This window comes from Colobus angolensis, unplaced genomic scaffold, assembly GCF_000951035.1.
Source record: "Colobus angolensis palliatus isolate OR3802 unplaced genomic scaffold, Cang.pa_1.0 Scaffold38, whole genome shotgun sequence".
NCBI lineage: Eukaryota > Metazoa > Chordata > Mammalia > Primates > Cercopithecidae > Colobus > Colobus angolensis.
Window position 1 is genome coordinate 8,550,773 of NW_012117154.1, and position 14,811 is coordinate 8,565,583.

General features: G+C 51.4%; 1 protein-coding gene across 1 annotated transcript in view; it reads right to left on the reverse strand.

The window, feature by feature from the left end:
- Positions 1-618: 618 nt before the first annotated feature.
- Positions 619-14,811, reverse strand: part of PTTG1IP (pituitary tumor-transforming 1 interacting protein) — a 25,765-nt gene continuing 11,572 nt past the window's right edge. Inside the window, exons 3-6 of the mRNA XM_011954235.1 lie at positions 12,727-12,835; positions 7,214-7,385; positions 6,235-6,281; positions 619-2,637 (exon numbers count right to left, since the gene is read on the reverse strand). Of these exons, the coding sequence (XP_011809625.1) occupies positions 2,591-2,637; positions 6,235-6,281; positions 7,214-7,385; positions 12,727-12,835 (375 nt within the window). The 3' untranslated portion in view covers positions 619-2,590. The remainder of the gene's footprint in view (positions 2,638-6,234; positions 6,282-7,213; positions 7,386-12,726; positions 12,836-14,811) is intronic.

Here is a 14,811-nt window from a genome sequence, read left to right on the forward strand (position 1 = left end):
CAAAGTCAGCGACACGACGGAGTCGACATCCTGCCCGCTCTTCCGGCCGCCCTGCCTCACACCCAGGCCCAGACCTTGCCCGGCTGGTCAGGTCCACGGGACAGAGAGACGCCCCAAGACTCTGCTGCTCAGACTAAACCCTGTGTCCCAGAGGACTGAAGTGGCAGGAGCAACACAGAAGGGGGCCGGGGTGCGGGACACTCCCTAAGAACCCGGCACAGAAGACAACCAGGGAAGGACAGGAGGGGAGCACGGAGCACGGGAGCCTCATGCAGGTGTGCGCTTCACACAGCGGGGCCAAGGTCACCCTTCTCGAAGGCAGCCCTGCTTTCTCCCAGCGCCCTCGACACCCAGTGCAAGTGGAAGGCATGCGGCGGGCAGGGCAGCTGTGGAGGGAGCAGACGGCCAAGACCTCCCCTGTGGGGCAGGCCTGTGGGTGCGGAGTTTCAGGACACAGCCTGGTCCGTTTTGACAGCCACAGGCATTTAGTCTGGAGACTGCCCAGGCGTCCCGTGATGGCTCAGAGGCCCACTTTACCCAAAAAAGCCAACCTGCCTCCCAGCATTCCAGGCAGTCATGTCGACACCACTGATAGGAAACACAGAACACACAGCATGTTAGACAAATGCAGATATTAAACTGCTTTATTGGAAACTGGTTAAAAATTAAGGCACTCCAAGCTTTACGGGTTCCTTGAGGTTACAGTTTTGTGGCTGCTCTTAGCGTATTTCAGAAAAAATCAGATGGACGAAGACCAACCTTATAGACGTAGCTTCTACACTGAACGCAAGGATTCACCCACTGTATTTAACAACCAAGCTCTACCTTCAGCTCAGCAGCCTACATTCAGGACACTGATTTTGCGTACACACTACTGTATTCATACAAAGTTCGTTCAAGTCTATTACTAAGTTTCTTTTATGAATAAACAATACAAAGTCCAATTTTGATGGCTGCTATAAAATACTTAGGAAACGCTGCAATACTTTACTACAAATACAAATGCCCAAGAGGTCAGAGAAATCAGGCTGAAGAACTGGGTGCAGGTTCTATTCTTTGTGAAAATTTCAGCATAGGAATATTATTCCCGATACAGATGCACACAGTCAAAAAGGCTTATCAAGCTGTTTGATGAGTTCTTAGTGTTGTGGATCACAGTGATCTGCCTGTGAACTTTAGTTCATGCTGAAGACAGTTTTCTCAGTTTTCCTGACTGTGAGGTGTGAACATGGAATGCATCATTTATCTTAGGTGCTGTCGACCTACTTTCCCAAAGCAAAACGTTTTAAAATTCAAGGCAATCTGGAACGGGGACTATTTTCAAACTTCCTCAGGCAGCACTTTTCAGTGACTTCCCCGCACGCTGCTCTCCCTGCCATGAACCGCTTGGTCTACTTACTAAAGCCACGTATCCTGATTTTATAGAAACGTGGGGCAGGTCCAGCAGTGCCACTGGAGAGCTCCTGGGGAAGCCCACTCTGAAGGAAGGGCTCAGAACACCCTCGAGCCAGAGCGGCTGGAAGCTGGACTGGTCCCGTGAGGCAGAAGGAGCACTGGCGCCTGCTGGACGGTGTGAGGAGAGCCCTCAGCTGGCTCTGGCCCAGAGCCAGGCCTGTGGATGGGCCTTTCTTTCTTCTTGGGGTGGACCCCGTCCCCACGATCCCCAAATGGCCACCCCCCAGACAGCCCAACAGGCAGGGGGAGGCTTGCAGGCACTGAGGATGCCAACAGGGCTGGAGAAAGCTGCAGCGTCCTGCCCCGTCCTCCCAACAGTGCTGGCACACGAGCAGGCAACCGGTGCTGCAGAGGCAGGCCAAACACCACGTTTCTAATTCAAGCTTCCAAGGGAAAAAGATTCTCACGTTCTAGTAAAGATACAAATTTTAAAAACTGTCCAAAAAGAGCCTGAATTTTTATAGGAAAGTCTTCTGGTGAAATCTTTTAAGTAGGGAGGAAAATCCAGTCTTTTTTTTTTTCTTTTTTTAAAGGTTTGGCTATTCCCCAATGCTATTTAATACAATTGAGGTTAGGAAGTAAGTCCTTATCAGACTGTGTACTGGAGCCCCGTGTCATCAGCAAAAGCCATGTGAGTCAACAGGTGTGAAGACTCGATGCTGTCCGTGGTTTTATGGGGACTGATGAGGGCTGGTCAGTTCTCCTCACGACAAAAGTCAAACCGTCTTCCCTCTGTTGCGTGTGAAGCTAGTTAGCAGACAGAGAGGAAGGCAGGGTTCTGCTGCTGCCCCAGGAGAATGACAGCCACAGTGCTAGGTGCCGTCAGGCGGCTCTGCGTGCAGTTAGCTTCTTACAAACTGAGAAGAGTATAAAAAACCCCAAACCCCAAAGATTTCTTATTTCAAGTGACTAAATCTAGAAACAGAGATGAACAGGGAATAGAAGGTCACCAGTTTGCAGGACGCGAGGAAGACTGTCCTTCAGGGGCAGCTCTCCAGCCACCTGTCCTGGAAGGCTGGCAGGTTCACTGGTCAAGGTCAGGAGACGGCGAGGGCCACGTGGTCTCCCGGCTGGGCTGCGCTGCGGAGTGTGCACCTCACAGGAAGCGTGGGGACTTCCTGACGGCTGGAGCGCGTTAGTGGTTTTCAAATCTAGCATATGGGTTTTCTTCTTTAAACAGGCCTGAAAACAAAATCAACCTGAATCATAACTTCATTCATTCAACCAGAAACAAAATCTTAAAAAGCCACACAGACTGCCTAAGGCTCATAAGAAGACTGACCGAGGGTATAGCGACAATGGGTGTTGTAAGCAGGCTCTCATCCTGTGCTTAACCTTCTTTGAAGTCAAACCACTTTAAACTTTGAAATAAAATTTACTAGAAACAAGAATTCTAACAGATCCTAACAGATAAGCACTTATTTCCTGATGCTCGGCAAAGAAAAGAAATTTAAGGCAAACATTTCTTTCCACAGCGGTTGGTTAGTTCCACAGTGAATGGCTAGTATTAGACAGAATGACCTTACTTTGTGTTTATACTTGCTCTTAAACCTTTCGAATTAAGGCTACAGAAAGAACTAACACGACCCTCAATCTAACTCTCTAAGTACTCTGACAGAACTGGGAGAAAATGTGTATTGAACCATAAGAGTAAACCCGTGGTAGTTACCCGAGGACCAGAAGTTTTCCCTTCACACTGCAGACACACATGCACATACACACACTCTCTCCCTCTTTATTTTTTATTTGAGACGGAGTTTTGCTCTTGTTGCCCAGAATAGAGTGCAATGGTGCAGTCTTGGCTCACTGCAACCTCTGCCTCCTGGGTTCAAGGAACTCTCCTGCCTCAGCTTCCAGGTAGCTGGGATTATAGGCGTCCACCACCACATTCAGCTAATTTTTTGTATTTTTAGTAGAGACAGGGTTTCTCCATGTTGGTCAGGCTGGTCTCGAACTCCCGACCTCAGGTGATCCACCCATCTCGGTCTCCCTGTAATCCCTCCCTGCAGCTGGGATTACAGGCATGAGCCACCGCCCCGGCCTCTCTCTCCCTTTAAAAATCTGTATTGTACACTAAAATTATCTGCAGTGATTACAACAAAGCTACTCACTGCAGGTATTCTGGGGGCTGGGTGGAAGGGGAGGCAGGGAAGCAGATGGTAAGGAAGGGCCTAGCCACGTTTCCTTCTTGCCCGTCAAGGAGGGCCACAGGCGTCAGGCTTTGGGAGATGAGGCTCAAAGTCGGTTTTGGGAAAGAGTTATCAGATACCAGCTGCAAAGAGACTGGTTAAGGTCTTATTGAAAAACCTGCTCCTCAGTCTACTTCCAGTTTAGAGGGAAAAACCAAAGCCAAAAGAAGGGTTTTGCGTGCGTGCTGGTATTTTATGTAACTGCACCAGGTTGACTCACACGCCTTCTCCCACTCTCCCATCCGGAATTCCCCGGAATTATTCTACCTAGCTGAGGCTTTCTAAAGCACAGGCCATTCAACGGGCTTTATTACAAACTGGCACAAAAAGCGAATTTCATCAATGCAATTAAAGGGCCAAATTAACCACCAAAATGGCAGGTGCAAGTCAATCAGGGCCCTGACACAGAAGACACCGCTCCACCAAGAACCTGGCCGGCCGCCCACAGCCTCACACCCGCTGGGAGCTGGGGCACAGTAAAGGTCGAGCAACTTTGAACACAGCTTGCACTTGGCGATAGCAGGTGCTGGGCTGTGTGTGTGTGTGTGTGTGTCCACCTCATCTTTTATTTACATTAACATTAGTCACTAGGTGCCAAAAAGCTCGTTTTGACTCTTCCATTTCAAGGAAAGCATGCTGCCTTCAGCCAAGGCCTGCACAGACGCTGCTGGGCCCACGCTCCACGAACACAGGCATGCGCTCACTGAGGAGGGCGACCCTGGTGCTGCTCCTTTTGACAGTTGCACGCAGGTACCTGGTCACCACCCACTCCAGACACACACCAGGAAACAGGTGACGGAGGGGGTGGGGCAAGGACAAGGCAGTAGCGAACCCAGAAAGTCAGTGCCCAAGCAGGAAGCACTCAGGAGGTGATGGGTGGGAACACGTAGGAAAAAGCCTCCGTCAGCCGCTGGCCATCTCGAGGCCAGCAGCCAAGGCAGCCTCACGCCCCAAAGCCGACACTTCGAGACTGGCAGGACTCACCTGGCCTCAGGTCACAGCACAGTCACAAGGAGGTGACTTTCCAAGGAGGCCAGAACTGACAGGGAGGGAACATCCCGGCCAGTGGGCAGAGCTACCCAGCGTTTACAGCCCAGGGCACCAGCAGCATGGGAACCCTGCAGCCCCCATGAGAGGGAACCAAGCCTCTGGGGGCTACAACGCCAACCACCCGCGCCTGACAGAGGCGCTGCTCACGGTGGCTGCTGGGCTTTGCAGTCCCGTCCCCTACCTGATGACGGAAACAACTGCAGTGATGTCACCGTGCCCCCAGTGGGCGGGATCCTAAAATACCACAAATTTATGGTATTTCCTAATACAAACAGAAGACTCAAAACATCTGCATTAGTCAGAAAAGGCTCTGAAATTTTCCAGTTAGGTTTAGCCTTTAATACACTGCTTCAAGGAAAGCACCGTGGGCGCAGGACGACAGATTCCTGAGGCCCGCGGCTGCCGTGAACCCAGGACCTCACACCTCGCACAGGCGAGGAGTCAGTTCCCACCATGTCCATGACGTCACACAACCACAAACCCAGCGCAGGAGACGCTAGACTCTTTGCGGACTTTAAAATCAGTACAGAATTGGCCGGGCGCAGTGGCTCACGCCTGTAATCCCAGCACTTTGGGAGGCCGAGGCGGGCAGATCATGAGGTCAGGAGATTGAGACCATCCTGGCTAACTCGGTGAAACCCCGTCTCTACTAAAAACACAAAAAAATTAGTCGGGCGTCTGTAGTCCGAACTACTTGGGTAGCTGAAGCAGGAGAATGGCGGGAACCCGGGAGGCGGAGCTTGCAGTGAGCCAAGATCGCGCTACTGCACTCCAGCCTGGGCAACAGAGCGAGACTCCGTCTCAAAAAAAAAAAAAAAAAATCAGTATAGAATCAACAAAGCACGGCTGGGTGATGGCGTCCGGTGTTAAGCAGTGAACATCACGTGATTTGGGGGAGCACAGATAATATAATGCGTGTTTCCAATTCACTCCAACTAAATAAAAGGTTTACACTTGGCAAACACATTCCTTGTGGCTCCTTCAAAGCTCCCCTCCAAAATCTCTCCAGATACAACCAAACGAGAACAGAACCCCCAGGCCGGGCAAGAGGGAGCAGGGCCGGTGCTGGGGAGTGCTTGGAAGGAGCGCCTGCCACACTCAGAAGATGGCGTTGCTCCCGCGGATGAGGGGCCGCCCTGAAACAGAGACCAGAAAGCCGCAGCACCTTGGCTGCGCAGGTGCACCCACGGGAAGCCAAACACGACAGCAGAACAGCCGCAGACTTCCAGCCCAGAAGGCCTGTGACTCGATAAGCAAAGAGGTATCTGAGAAACCAGACTTCATGAAGACGACTGGCTGAGATAAAAATATTCTTAGGAAAGAGTTCACCACAGCACTGCTGGCAACAACCGCCAGCTGTTCCTCTCTGGAGAGACCTCCTTCTGTTCCGATAGGTGAACCCAGAGCCCAATCTCAGGCCCCACTGGCACTAACGAGGACCGAGACAGCGTGCCGTCGCCTCCCAACCAGTCCGATGAGGACGCAGACAGCGTGCCGTCGCCTCCCAACCAGTCAAAAAGGAGGCGTGACCAGTCCTTACCGTATTTTTTTCTGATTTCATCATGTCTTGTCTTCATCTCTGCTCTCCTAAAACACAGAGGAACATGATGAACACCAAGCGACAACGCACAGTGGAACTGCTAGACACGACCTTCGTGTCCTTCAGTGGAGGCTCCAGGTTTCTTCTGGTGGCTTCCCTCCAGTTCCCAGAGTGAAACCAGGACGGGGACAAGCTTGGTCATCAGGCCACATACCCACCAGGACAGGCAAGGTGACAACGAACCCAGTCTTCGAAGGTTGTTCCAATGTATTATTCTATTCTTTTCAATAAAAGCAATTCAAATGCCCAATATTGCGATTTTTAAAAAGCTTTTTTCATATGAAGAAAACACAGTAAAAATCATACACCAGGTTCTGAATGGTTAGAAAAATGCAATTCTCAGCTTTTACTTAGTAGCATGTGACTCAAGGTGACTACATGGAAAATATGCCCCGCCGCCACCCTCACCCGCCACCAACCTGACAGTCGGCCCCTCAGACCCTCTCCCTTGCCAGGTGTGGACGACAGCACCTCCTCCCAGGGCTACCCGAGAGCCCCAGGAGACGCTCAGGAGAGCGCTGTGTCACCAGGGAAAGGGTGACAGGAGAGCCCACCTGGCCCACAGTCAGACGCTGCCCCCTCTGAGCCTCAGCTTGCTCTTGGCAAATGCTGGGCCAGGACGAGCCGCCTTAGCAGCCGTCACACATTGGTGACACCGGCCACAGACTCAGTCTTATTGCACTGATGGGAGGAGACCAGCGAGGAAGCCCGTGGAAGCAAGGTTCGCAGCCACCGCTAGGTTCCCACCACGGTCTCTCCCTCTCTACCACGACCTAGAAGATCCCCTGGGCACTACACACATGCTTCATTTCTAAAAACTGAGGGAAACTCAGGATGTGTCCACATGATTTCCACGGCCTGGCAGATCTGCATCCCCTCGAAGTGACCTTTTTCCCAGCAGGCATCACTGCGACCTCACCGTTCCTCCTGCCGTATCCGCCTCTCCTCCCGCTCGCGCATGGCCTTCTCCTCGCTCCTGTCTGGCTGCCGGCTCCTCTTCCTCCTGCAGCAGCAGCAGCAGCAGATGGCAATGCCCAGGAGGAGGGCTCCTCCGACCACCGACATGGTGATGATCAATGCCTCAAAGTTCACTGGAGATTCAAGCGCCTGGAGTTAGGGCCGCCCCAGACACATAACCGACCCAGCACCGCAGCCTTCCCTTGTCCCTGGGGAACAACCTCGGAACACAGGAGCGAAAGTAGGAAAGCCACCTCGTCCAGGAAGCCTGCTCCTGGGGTGTGGAGAGCCTGTGGCCCTGCCCCCACCCCCAGGGTCCCGCCCTCTCCGAGTCTCCTTTCAGCCACATGTTCCTATCTGTGGTTTATAATATTAACCACAATGAACTGAAGTGACAGGGTAGTCTGTCTCAGTTGAGTTTGAAAAGGTATTTCAAGCCTGAGAAAAGTTAACTAAACCAAAATTCCAGTACTTAGGAGAGTATTCAGACTCTCCTAAGACATTCTAAACTCACAGAAATGGAGGTTAAGCCTGATGCAGCTTTGCTTTTTGTTTAAACCACAGTCAAGAATATTACAATGATTTACAAGAGAAATACTGTAAATTTTTATTTACAATAAATTTACGTAAAGGGCACATACTGGCAGCCAGTTTCGTAAGGAATGACCGTGGAGGAGCGGATGAGGCCACGGAACAAGATGGGATCATCTTCAAATCCGAATATTTTGGGGACCTTGGGGTTGAAGAACGGCTGACTAATCAGTCCCAAACCCTGTTATGATTTCCTTAACCAGCCTTCGGAGACACATGCACATTTAAAACAGATCTTGCTATTCTTTTAAACTTCTTTTAAAGACCTATATATTAAAATCAGCCAAGATTTTTCCATTCAGTTCAAACTAGAGCCAACCAAAAAATACTGTAACACTACTTTTGCAAACATGTCTTCAATCATGCAGTTCAAACAGCCTTCTTGGCTGGACACAGTGGTTCACACCTATAATCCCAGCACTCTGGGAGGCCAAAACGGGAGGATGGCTTGAGTCCAGGAGTTCAACACCCGCCTGGCCAACAAAGTGAGACCCACCCCTGCCCATCTCTACAAAAATTTTTTAAAAACTAGCTGGGTGTGGTGCATGCACCTCTGGTCGCAGCGACATGGGAGGCTGAGGTGGGAGGATCGCTTGAGCTCGGGAGGTTGAGGCTGCAGTGAGCTATGTCTGCACTATTGCACTCCAGCTTGGGGAACACGGCAAGACACCATCTCGAAAAAAACAAAAACACCCACCCAGCCTCCTGAAGATGGCTTTTTTTTTTTTTTTTTGAGACGGAGTCTTGCTCTGTTGCCCAGGCTGGAGTGCAGTGGCCGGATCTCAGCTCACTGCAAGCTCCGCCTCCTGGGTTTACGCCATTCTCCTGCCTCAGCCTCCCGAGGAGCTGGGACTACAGGCGCCCGCCACCTCGCCCGGCTAGTTTTTTTGTATTTTTAGTAGAGACGGGGTTTCACTGTGTTAGCCAGGATGGTCTCGATCTCCTGACCTCATGATCTGCCCGTCTCAGCCTCCCAAAGTGCTGGGATTACAGGCTTGAGCCACCGCGCCCGGCCTGAAGATGGCTTTATAAGCAAACTCCCCTGGGCAGTAGATGACCGCATGATTCACTGTTCTTAACTACAGTTAATAGCTGTGCCACCACCACAGGTGACAACCTCTGAGCTCCAGGGGCTGGGAGTGAACACCTGCTGCACGCCTGGGCCCTGGCAAGGAGGCTGGGGCTCCCTCAGCCTCACCCCCCTGCTGCCCTGGACCCTGAGATCCACTTCTAGTAGGTTACCTGTTTAAGAGAATTCATTTCTTAGTTTATTAAAACAGTTTGAAAATCAGGAATAGGAGGTTACATCTGATCAAACGCCTTTTGAACTTTTAATCCTGTGTTTTTTCCTCCTCTGACCTGTTCTGGAAGTATAGAACTGCAAAAATTACAGCAACAGGGAGAACTACAGAGGGGACCTTCATTGGCAGAAGATGTCATTTTTTGACTGGAGAACTCCAGAAAAATCAACTAAAAAACCCAATGAGATCAACAAGATGGCTGGCCCTAAAGCATATCTACCCCTCAGATAGCTCTTCTGATTAGCAGCTAAAACTAGTTAAAAAACCAACAGAAATCCTGTCACAATGGGAAACACACTCTGGGCTCCTTTGTGCTGATTCTCCAGGGTAAAACCAAAGGACGCAGGAGAGGCCTGGCAAGAGAGGCATCCTGCCTCGGGACCAACGGCCAACGCCAAGGAAAGGCCTGACAAACAGAGGCATCTTTGCCTCTGGACAAACGGCCAGTGCTGTAGACATCTCATTTCCCTCCAAGTGAGCATGTTTTTCAGGTCATTACAACTAAAGCTCCAAAATAATTTTGCCTAGAACAGGATAAAAATGGTTCTAAGGTTATTGGTAAGAATAAACAAGGACCTGGGGTGCGAGACCTAAAACCGGTTATCATGTGTGCCATGGCATCTGGTGAAACCAGGAGGGCCCTGAAAGCCCAGTCACAACTTCTCCTCCCCACTCTGCTCCCGTGGACAAGGCTGGACAAGGTCTCAGCTCAGACAGCCTCTTCCTCCTTTCGACAGGGACAGGCACACTTCCTGTTTCTCCCGGAGGAGCGGGTGTCAGTTCCCTCACAGCCTCAGAATTAACCAAACAAGCCCATCGCACCCCACCCTCCTGTCACAACACGGCTGCCTCCCCGAGCCCTGTTCCCCTGCCCGACCCTGTGTGGTGTGCAGTGCCCCCTCCCCGCTGTGACTGTGACTAGTCACCTGCTGTCACTTTTGTGTGCAGGGCAGGCACTGTGTGTCCATCCACTTCTGCAGCCTAATGTGGGAATTTCATTTCACAAGAGAATTGTCAGAAACGCCCACCACTGTAAAGGTGCTCAGCATGACCGGCCAGTCACTGCAGAAATGCAGATGAGCAGCACAAGACACCACGACATACCTGCTAGATGGACTAAACTTAGGGTGACTGGTGACCCTAAACATTGGGAGGGATGTGGAGCAGCCAAGTCCCACATTGCTTGGGGGAGGCCAAACTGGTACAGCCACTCCAAAAATGTTTGGCACATGTACTAAGGCTAAACACAAATACGCTCTGTGACGCAGCAACTCCACTCCTCCGCGCCTCCAGAAGTGAGCACCTGTGCCAGCGCCAACACAAGACCGCTCACAGCAGCACGAGAAGGACCCAGACATCCCTGAGCGGCAGCACCAGAGGGACCCAGACGTCCCTGAGCAGCAGCGCCAGAGGGACCCAGACGTTCCTGGGCAGCAGCGCCGGAGGGACCCAGACGTCCCTGGGCAGCAGCGCCAGAGGGACCCAGACGTCCCTGGGCGGCAGCACGAGAAGGACCCAGACGTCCCTGGGCGGCAGCGTGGCTGAACAGCTGTAGAACACTGCACGAGACGGACAACTGGTGCAGGCAGCTGACATGAATCTCGGGCACACGCTGAATAAAACGTCCAATACAGCACAGGATTTCTTCCACATAAGGCCGGAACCAGCGACACTAATCTGTGGTGATGGGAAGTCCAGTGGCTCCCATGGGGGTCCTGACAGGAACTGGGCCTTCTGAGAGTCCTGGAAGTCCTACCTACTTTGCTGTGAGTGGTGATAACCTGTATAAGTCTGCAAAAATGCACGGAATATATGCACACACGTGTGTGTACTGTGTAGGCTATAAACCAGAGTCCATGCAGGGGAGACTTTAGATGTGTGCACTTCATCAGAAACCATGTGCCACTAAAAACACCTCCAGAACAGGTGGCAAGGCTCCCCAGGTCCAGGAGCCCTCTCTACAGAGTGGTCATTAAGGGAAGTTCCATGGAAGGGACGAGGCAAGGTGGAGGCAGACATGACAGGAACACACAAGACATGATGGGCACAGGAATGTTCACATACACACACACACATGCACCACACACAGTACACACATCACACACGAATGTGCACACACACCACCACCTCCCCTGCCAGACATCCCACACTACAACCATCACCACCACGCAAACTTCTGAATTCTCTAGGGCCTCAACATTGACAGCAAGTTGTTTCAGGTGGAGCCTGAGAGATTTTGAAATGGAAATCAATTAGAAGAGTGATAAATAAGACGTAAGTTGCAGAGGGACCCGAGATGCAAATAAACAGAAGGAATCATCAAAACGCCTTAAGAAAACACTGCTCCTTTACAAAGCCTGGGAACCCTACGTATTACCTACCCCAAAACCTGAAGTCTAAAGGATGAATAAATTCAACTACATAATAATGAGTTCCAGGTAACAAAACACACCACAGACTGATTTAAAAGGCAAACTAGGGGGCCAGGCGCAGTGGCTCACGCCTGTCATCCCAGCACTTTGGGAGGCCGAGGTGGGCAGATCACGAGGTCAGGAGATTGAGACCATCCTGGCTAACACGGTGAAACCCCATCTCTACTATAAAATACAAGAAATTAGCCGGGCGAGGTGGCGGGTACCTGTGGTCCCAGCTACTCAGGAGGCTGAGGCAGGAGAATGGCGTGAACCCGGGAGGCGGAGCTTGCAGTGAGCCAAGATTGTGCTACTGCACTCCAGTCTGGGCGACACAGCCAGACTCTGTCTCAAAAAAAAAAAAAAACAGGCAAAAAGGCAAACTAGGAAACAATTTGAATCTTACAAGAGCTGATACCCCTAATTAAAAAATGCCCACAAAATCAAATATACAAAGATAACCACACAAAAAAAGAGGGCTGTGTCCACACTAAGCAGGGATTCTCAAGCTGGGAAAACTGCAGATTCTAGGGGAACTCATAGATGAGTTTCAGGGTGACATATGAACAAAACATACTGAGCAGAGAAGTCAGACACACTGCCTTCCAACTCGCCCTTCCCCCACACCTTCTGTAACGTGGGGAGACAGAGCTCAGTGCTGGGCTGACCTTGAAGGAGGTCCTCCAGGTTCCCCAGGGAGACCCAGGGCTGTTTTCCCGGTCACCAGATCACCCCTGGCTTCCCAGCCTCTCCCTGGGAGTCACAGAGCTACTGGCATCACATTTTCTAGCAACTTCTGCTAACTGGGCACATAATACCATTTTCTTTTTTTGAGACGGAGTCTCACTCTGTCGCCAGGCTGGAGTGCAGTGGCACAATCTCGGTTCACTGCAACCTCCGCCTCCTGGGTTAGAGCGATTCTCCTGTCTCAGCCTCCCAAGTAGCTGGGATTACAAGTGCGCATCACCATGCCCAGCTAATTTCTGTATTTTTAATAGAGACGGGGCTTCATCATGTTGGCCAGGATGGTCTCAATGTCTTGACCTCATGATCCACCCGCTTCTGTCTCCCAAAGTACTGGGATTACAGATGTGAGCCACCGCACCCAGCCCATACTACTATTTTCAAAGAAGCATCGATTTTGCAAGAAGCAAATGAAAAAAATGACTTACCCCAACAAACTCCCCAGCGTGCAGAGCTCAATTTACAAAGGGAAGCAGGTGGCAAGATGTTTGTAACTGGGTAGTCCAGACAAGCCTTGTTAGTGTTGCACCAAAGACACTGAAAGAGAACAACATTAAATAAGCGTTAGAAACACAATAGAAAAAACAAAGAACGAACCGTCCTGGCTCTGCCCACAGCCCACCAGTGCATCTACTCTGTGGACGGCTGTAAAGGCTCAGCCTTCCCCCTCCCACCGTGTCTCTGCCTTCACCCTCACCGCCCTTCAGTCCACACCCAGCACAGCAGCCAGCAGCCCTGTCAGCTCTCCACAGACTCATCAAGGCCCACGTCATTCACACCTCTTCCACAGCTCACCCTACTGAGGCGACAGGGCCTCTGTGCTGCCAACCCCACCTCCTGTTCACAGCCTCAGCTCAGCCTGCCTGTTCTGCCTGGAGGACTCTCCCCACATCTGTGTGGCTCCCCACTGACTGGATGAGCCCTGCCCTGACCAACCATTGGACACAACCACCTGCTTCCACCCCCTCCTCACCTCCTGTGAGGTGTGCTTCTGTAGACCTCTCCTCCCCGCACGCTGGGCACCCATGCACATCACTGGCTGAAGCATCCCAAGAACGCAGGACATAGCCTGGCCCATCACAGGCACTCACTGAGTTTGTGCTGAATGGACTTTGGTGAGCATGGTCACCATTTGTAGAAAGGACCATGCTTCCTACCTCTGACCTTCACAAATGCACTAAGTTGCACAACTTGAAAGATGATGCAACTAAGGCTCAGCCTGCCCTAAACCGAGAGCTGGAGAGAACCTCATGGATGCTCGTCTGAGCCCCTTGAACATCAGGTATGAGGCCGCAGTGGTGTGGGGACAACACCATCACACCTGTATGTGTGTGTAAGAGCCCAGAGCTGGGCCCAGCACATGCCACGGTGGTACACAACGAGGTCCACAAGCGCTCTGTGAGCCAGGCACCGAGCGTGACAGGAAATAGCCTAGCACGCAGGCAGGTGGCACAGGAAGGGGTAAAAGAACTGCCATTCAGGCCGGGCACGGTGGCTCACGCCTGTAATCCCAGCACTTCAGGAGGCTGGGTGGGCGGATCACCTGAGGTGGGAAGTTCGAGATCAGCCTGACCAATATGGAGAAACCCCATCCCCACTAAAAATACAAAATAAGCCGGGTGTGGTGGCGCATGTCCGTAATCCCAGCTACTCCTGAGGCTGAGGCAGGTGAATCGCTTGAGCCCAGGAGGTGGAGGTTGCGGTGAGCCGAGATTGCACCACTGCACTCCAGCCTGAGCAACAAGAGTGAAACTCGTCTCAAAAGGGGGAAAAAAAAAGAACTGCCGTTCGGCAGCACCTGATGTGCCAGCCCAAGACCAGACCCAACTCCAGACTGCCTGTTACTTCAAATCTCCACATTAACAGTGTTGCTAAATTTTTAATAGGATATAGGATAGAAAGTCATGACATTTTTGGCCCTGGTTAGGGTGAAAGTCATTGTCACAAAAAAATATAACAACGTCCCCTGGGCTTTCTTTCCCAGGGCTACTTATACAGTGACCACTTTAGTGTCCTGTTTAAGTGGTTTCCAGTATAACATAACAAGTAACAGTTAAACTCTGTTTATTTTGGTCATTAGGGAGTATCTTAAATTTCAGGGGTTTTGCTTGCGATTAATGATTTTTGGCTAATCCTCCCTTTTCAAATGGCTCAAGTTGTAAATGTCTGATTTTCCATTTTTCCATGACAGTGGTACCATGAGCCACAGGAGCTCATTGGGAGGACATGGCATTCTCTTCTCTGGTTGTTGTTGCGTTGCTTTTCTGATCGATTAAGTAATATGCACATAGTAAGCAGCTCAGGTAGCAGTGCAGAGACACACAGCCCACCGCAACCTCAGCAGCAGACACACACAACCCATCACGGCCTCAGCAGCACAGACACACAGCCCACCACAGCCTCAGCAGCGGAGACACACACAGCCCACCCACCACAGCCTCAGCAGCGGAGACACACACAGCCCACCCACCACAGCCTCAGCAGCGGAGACACAGCCCACCACAGCCTCAGCA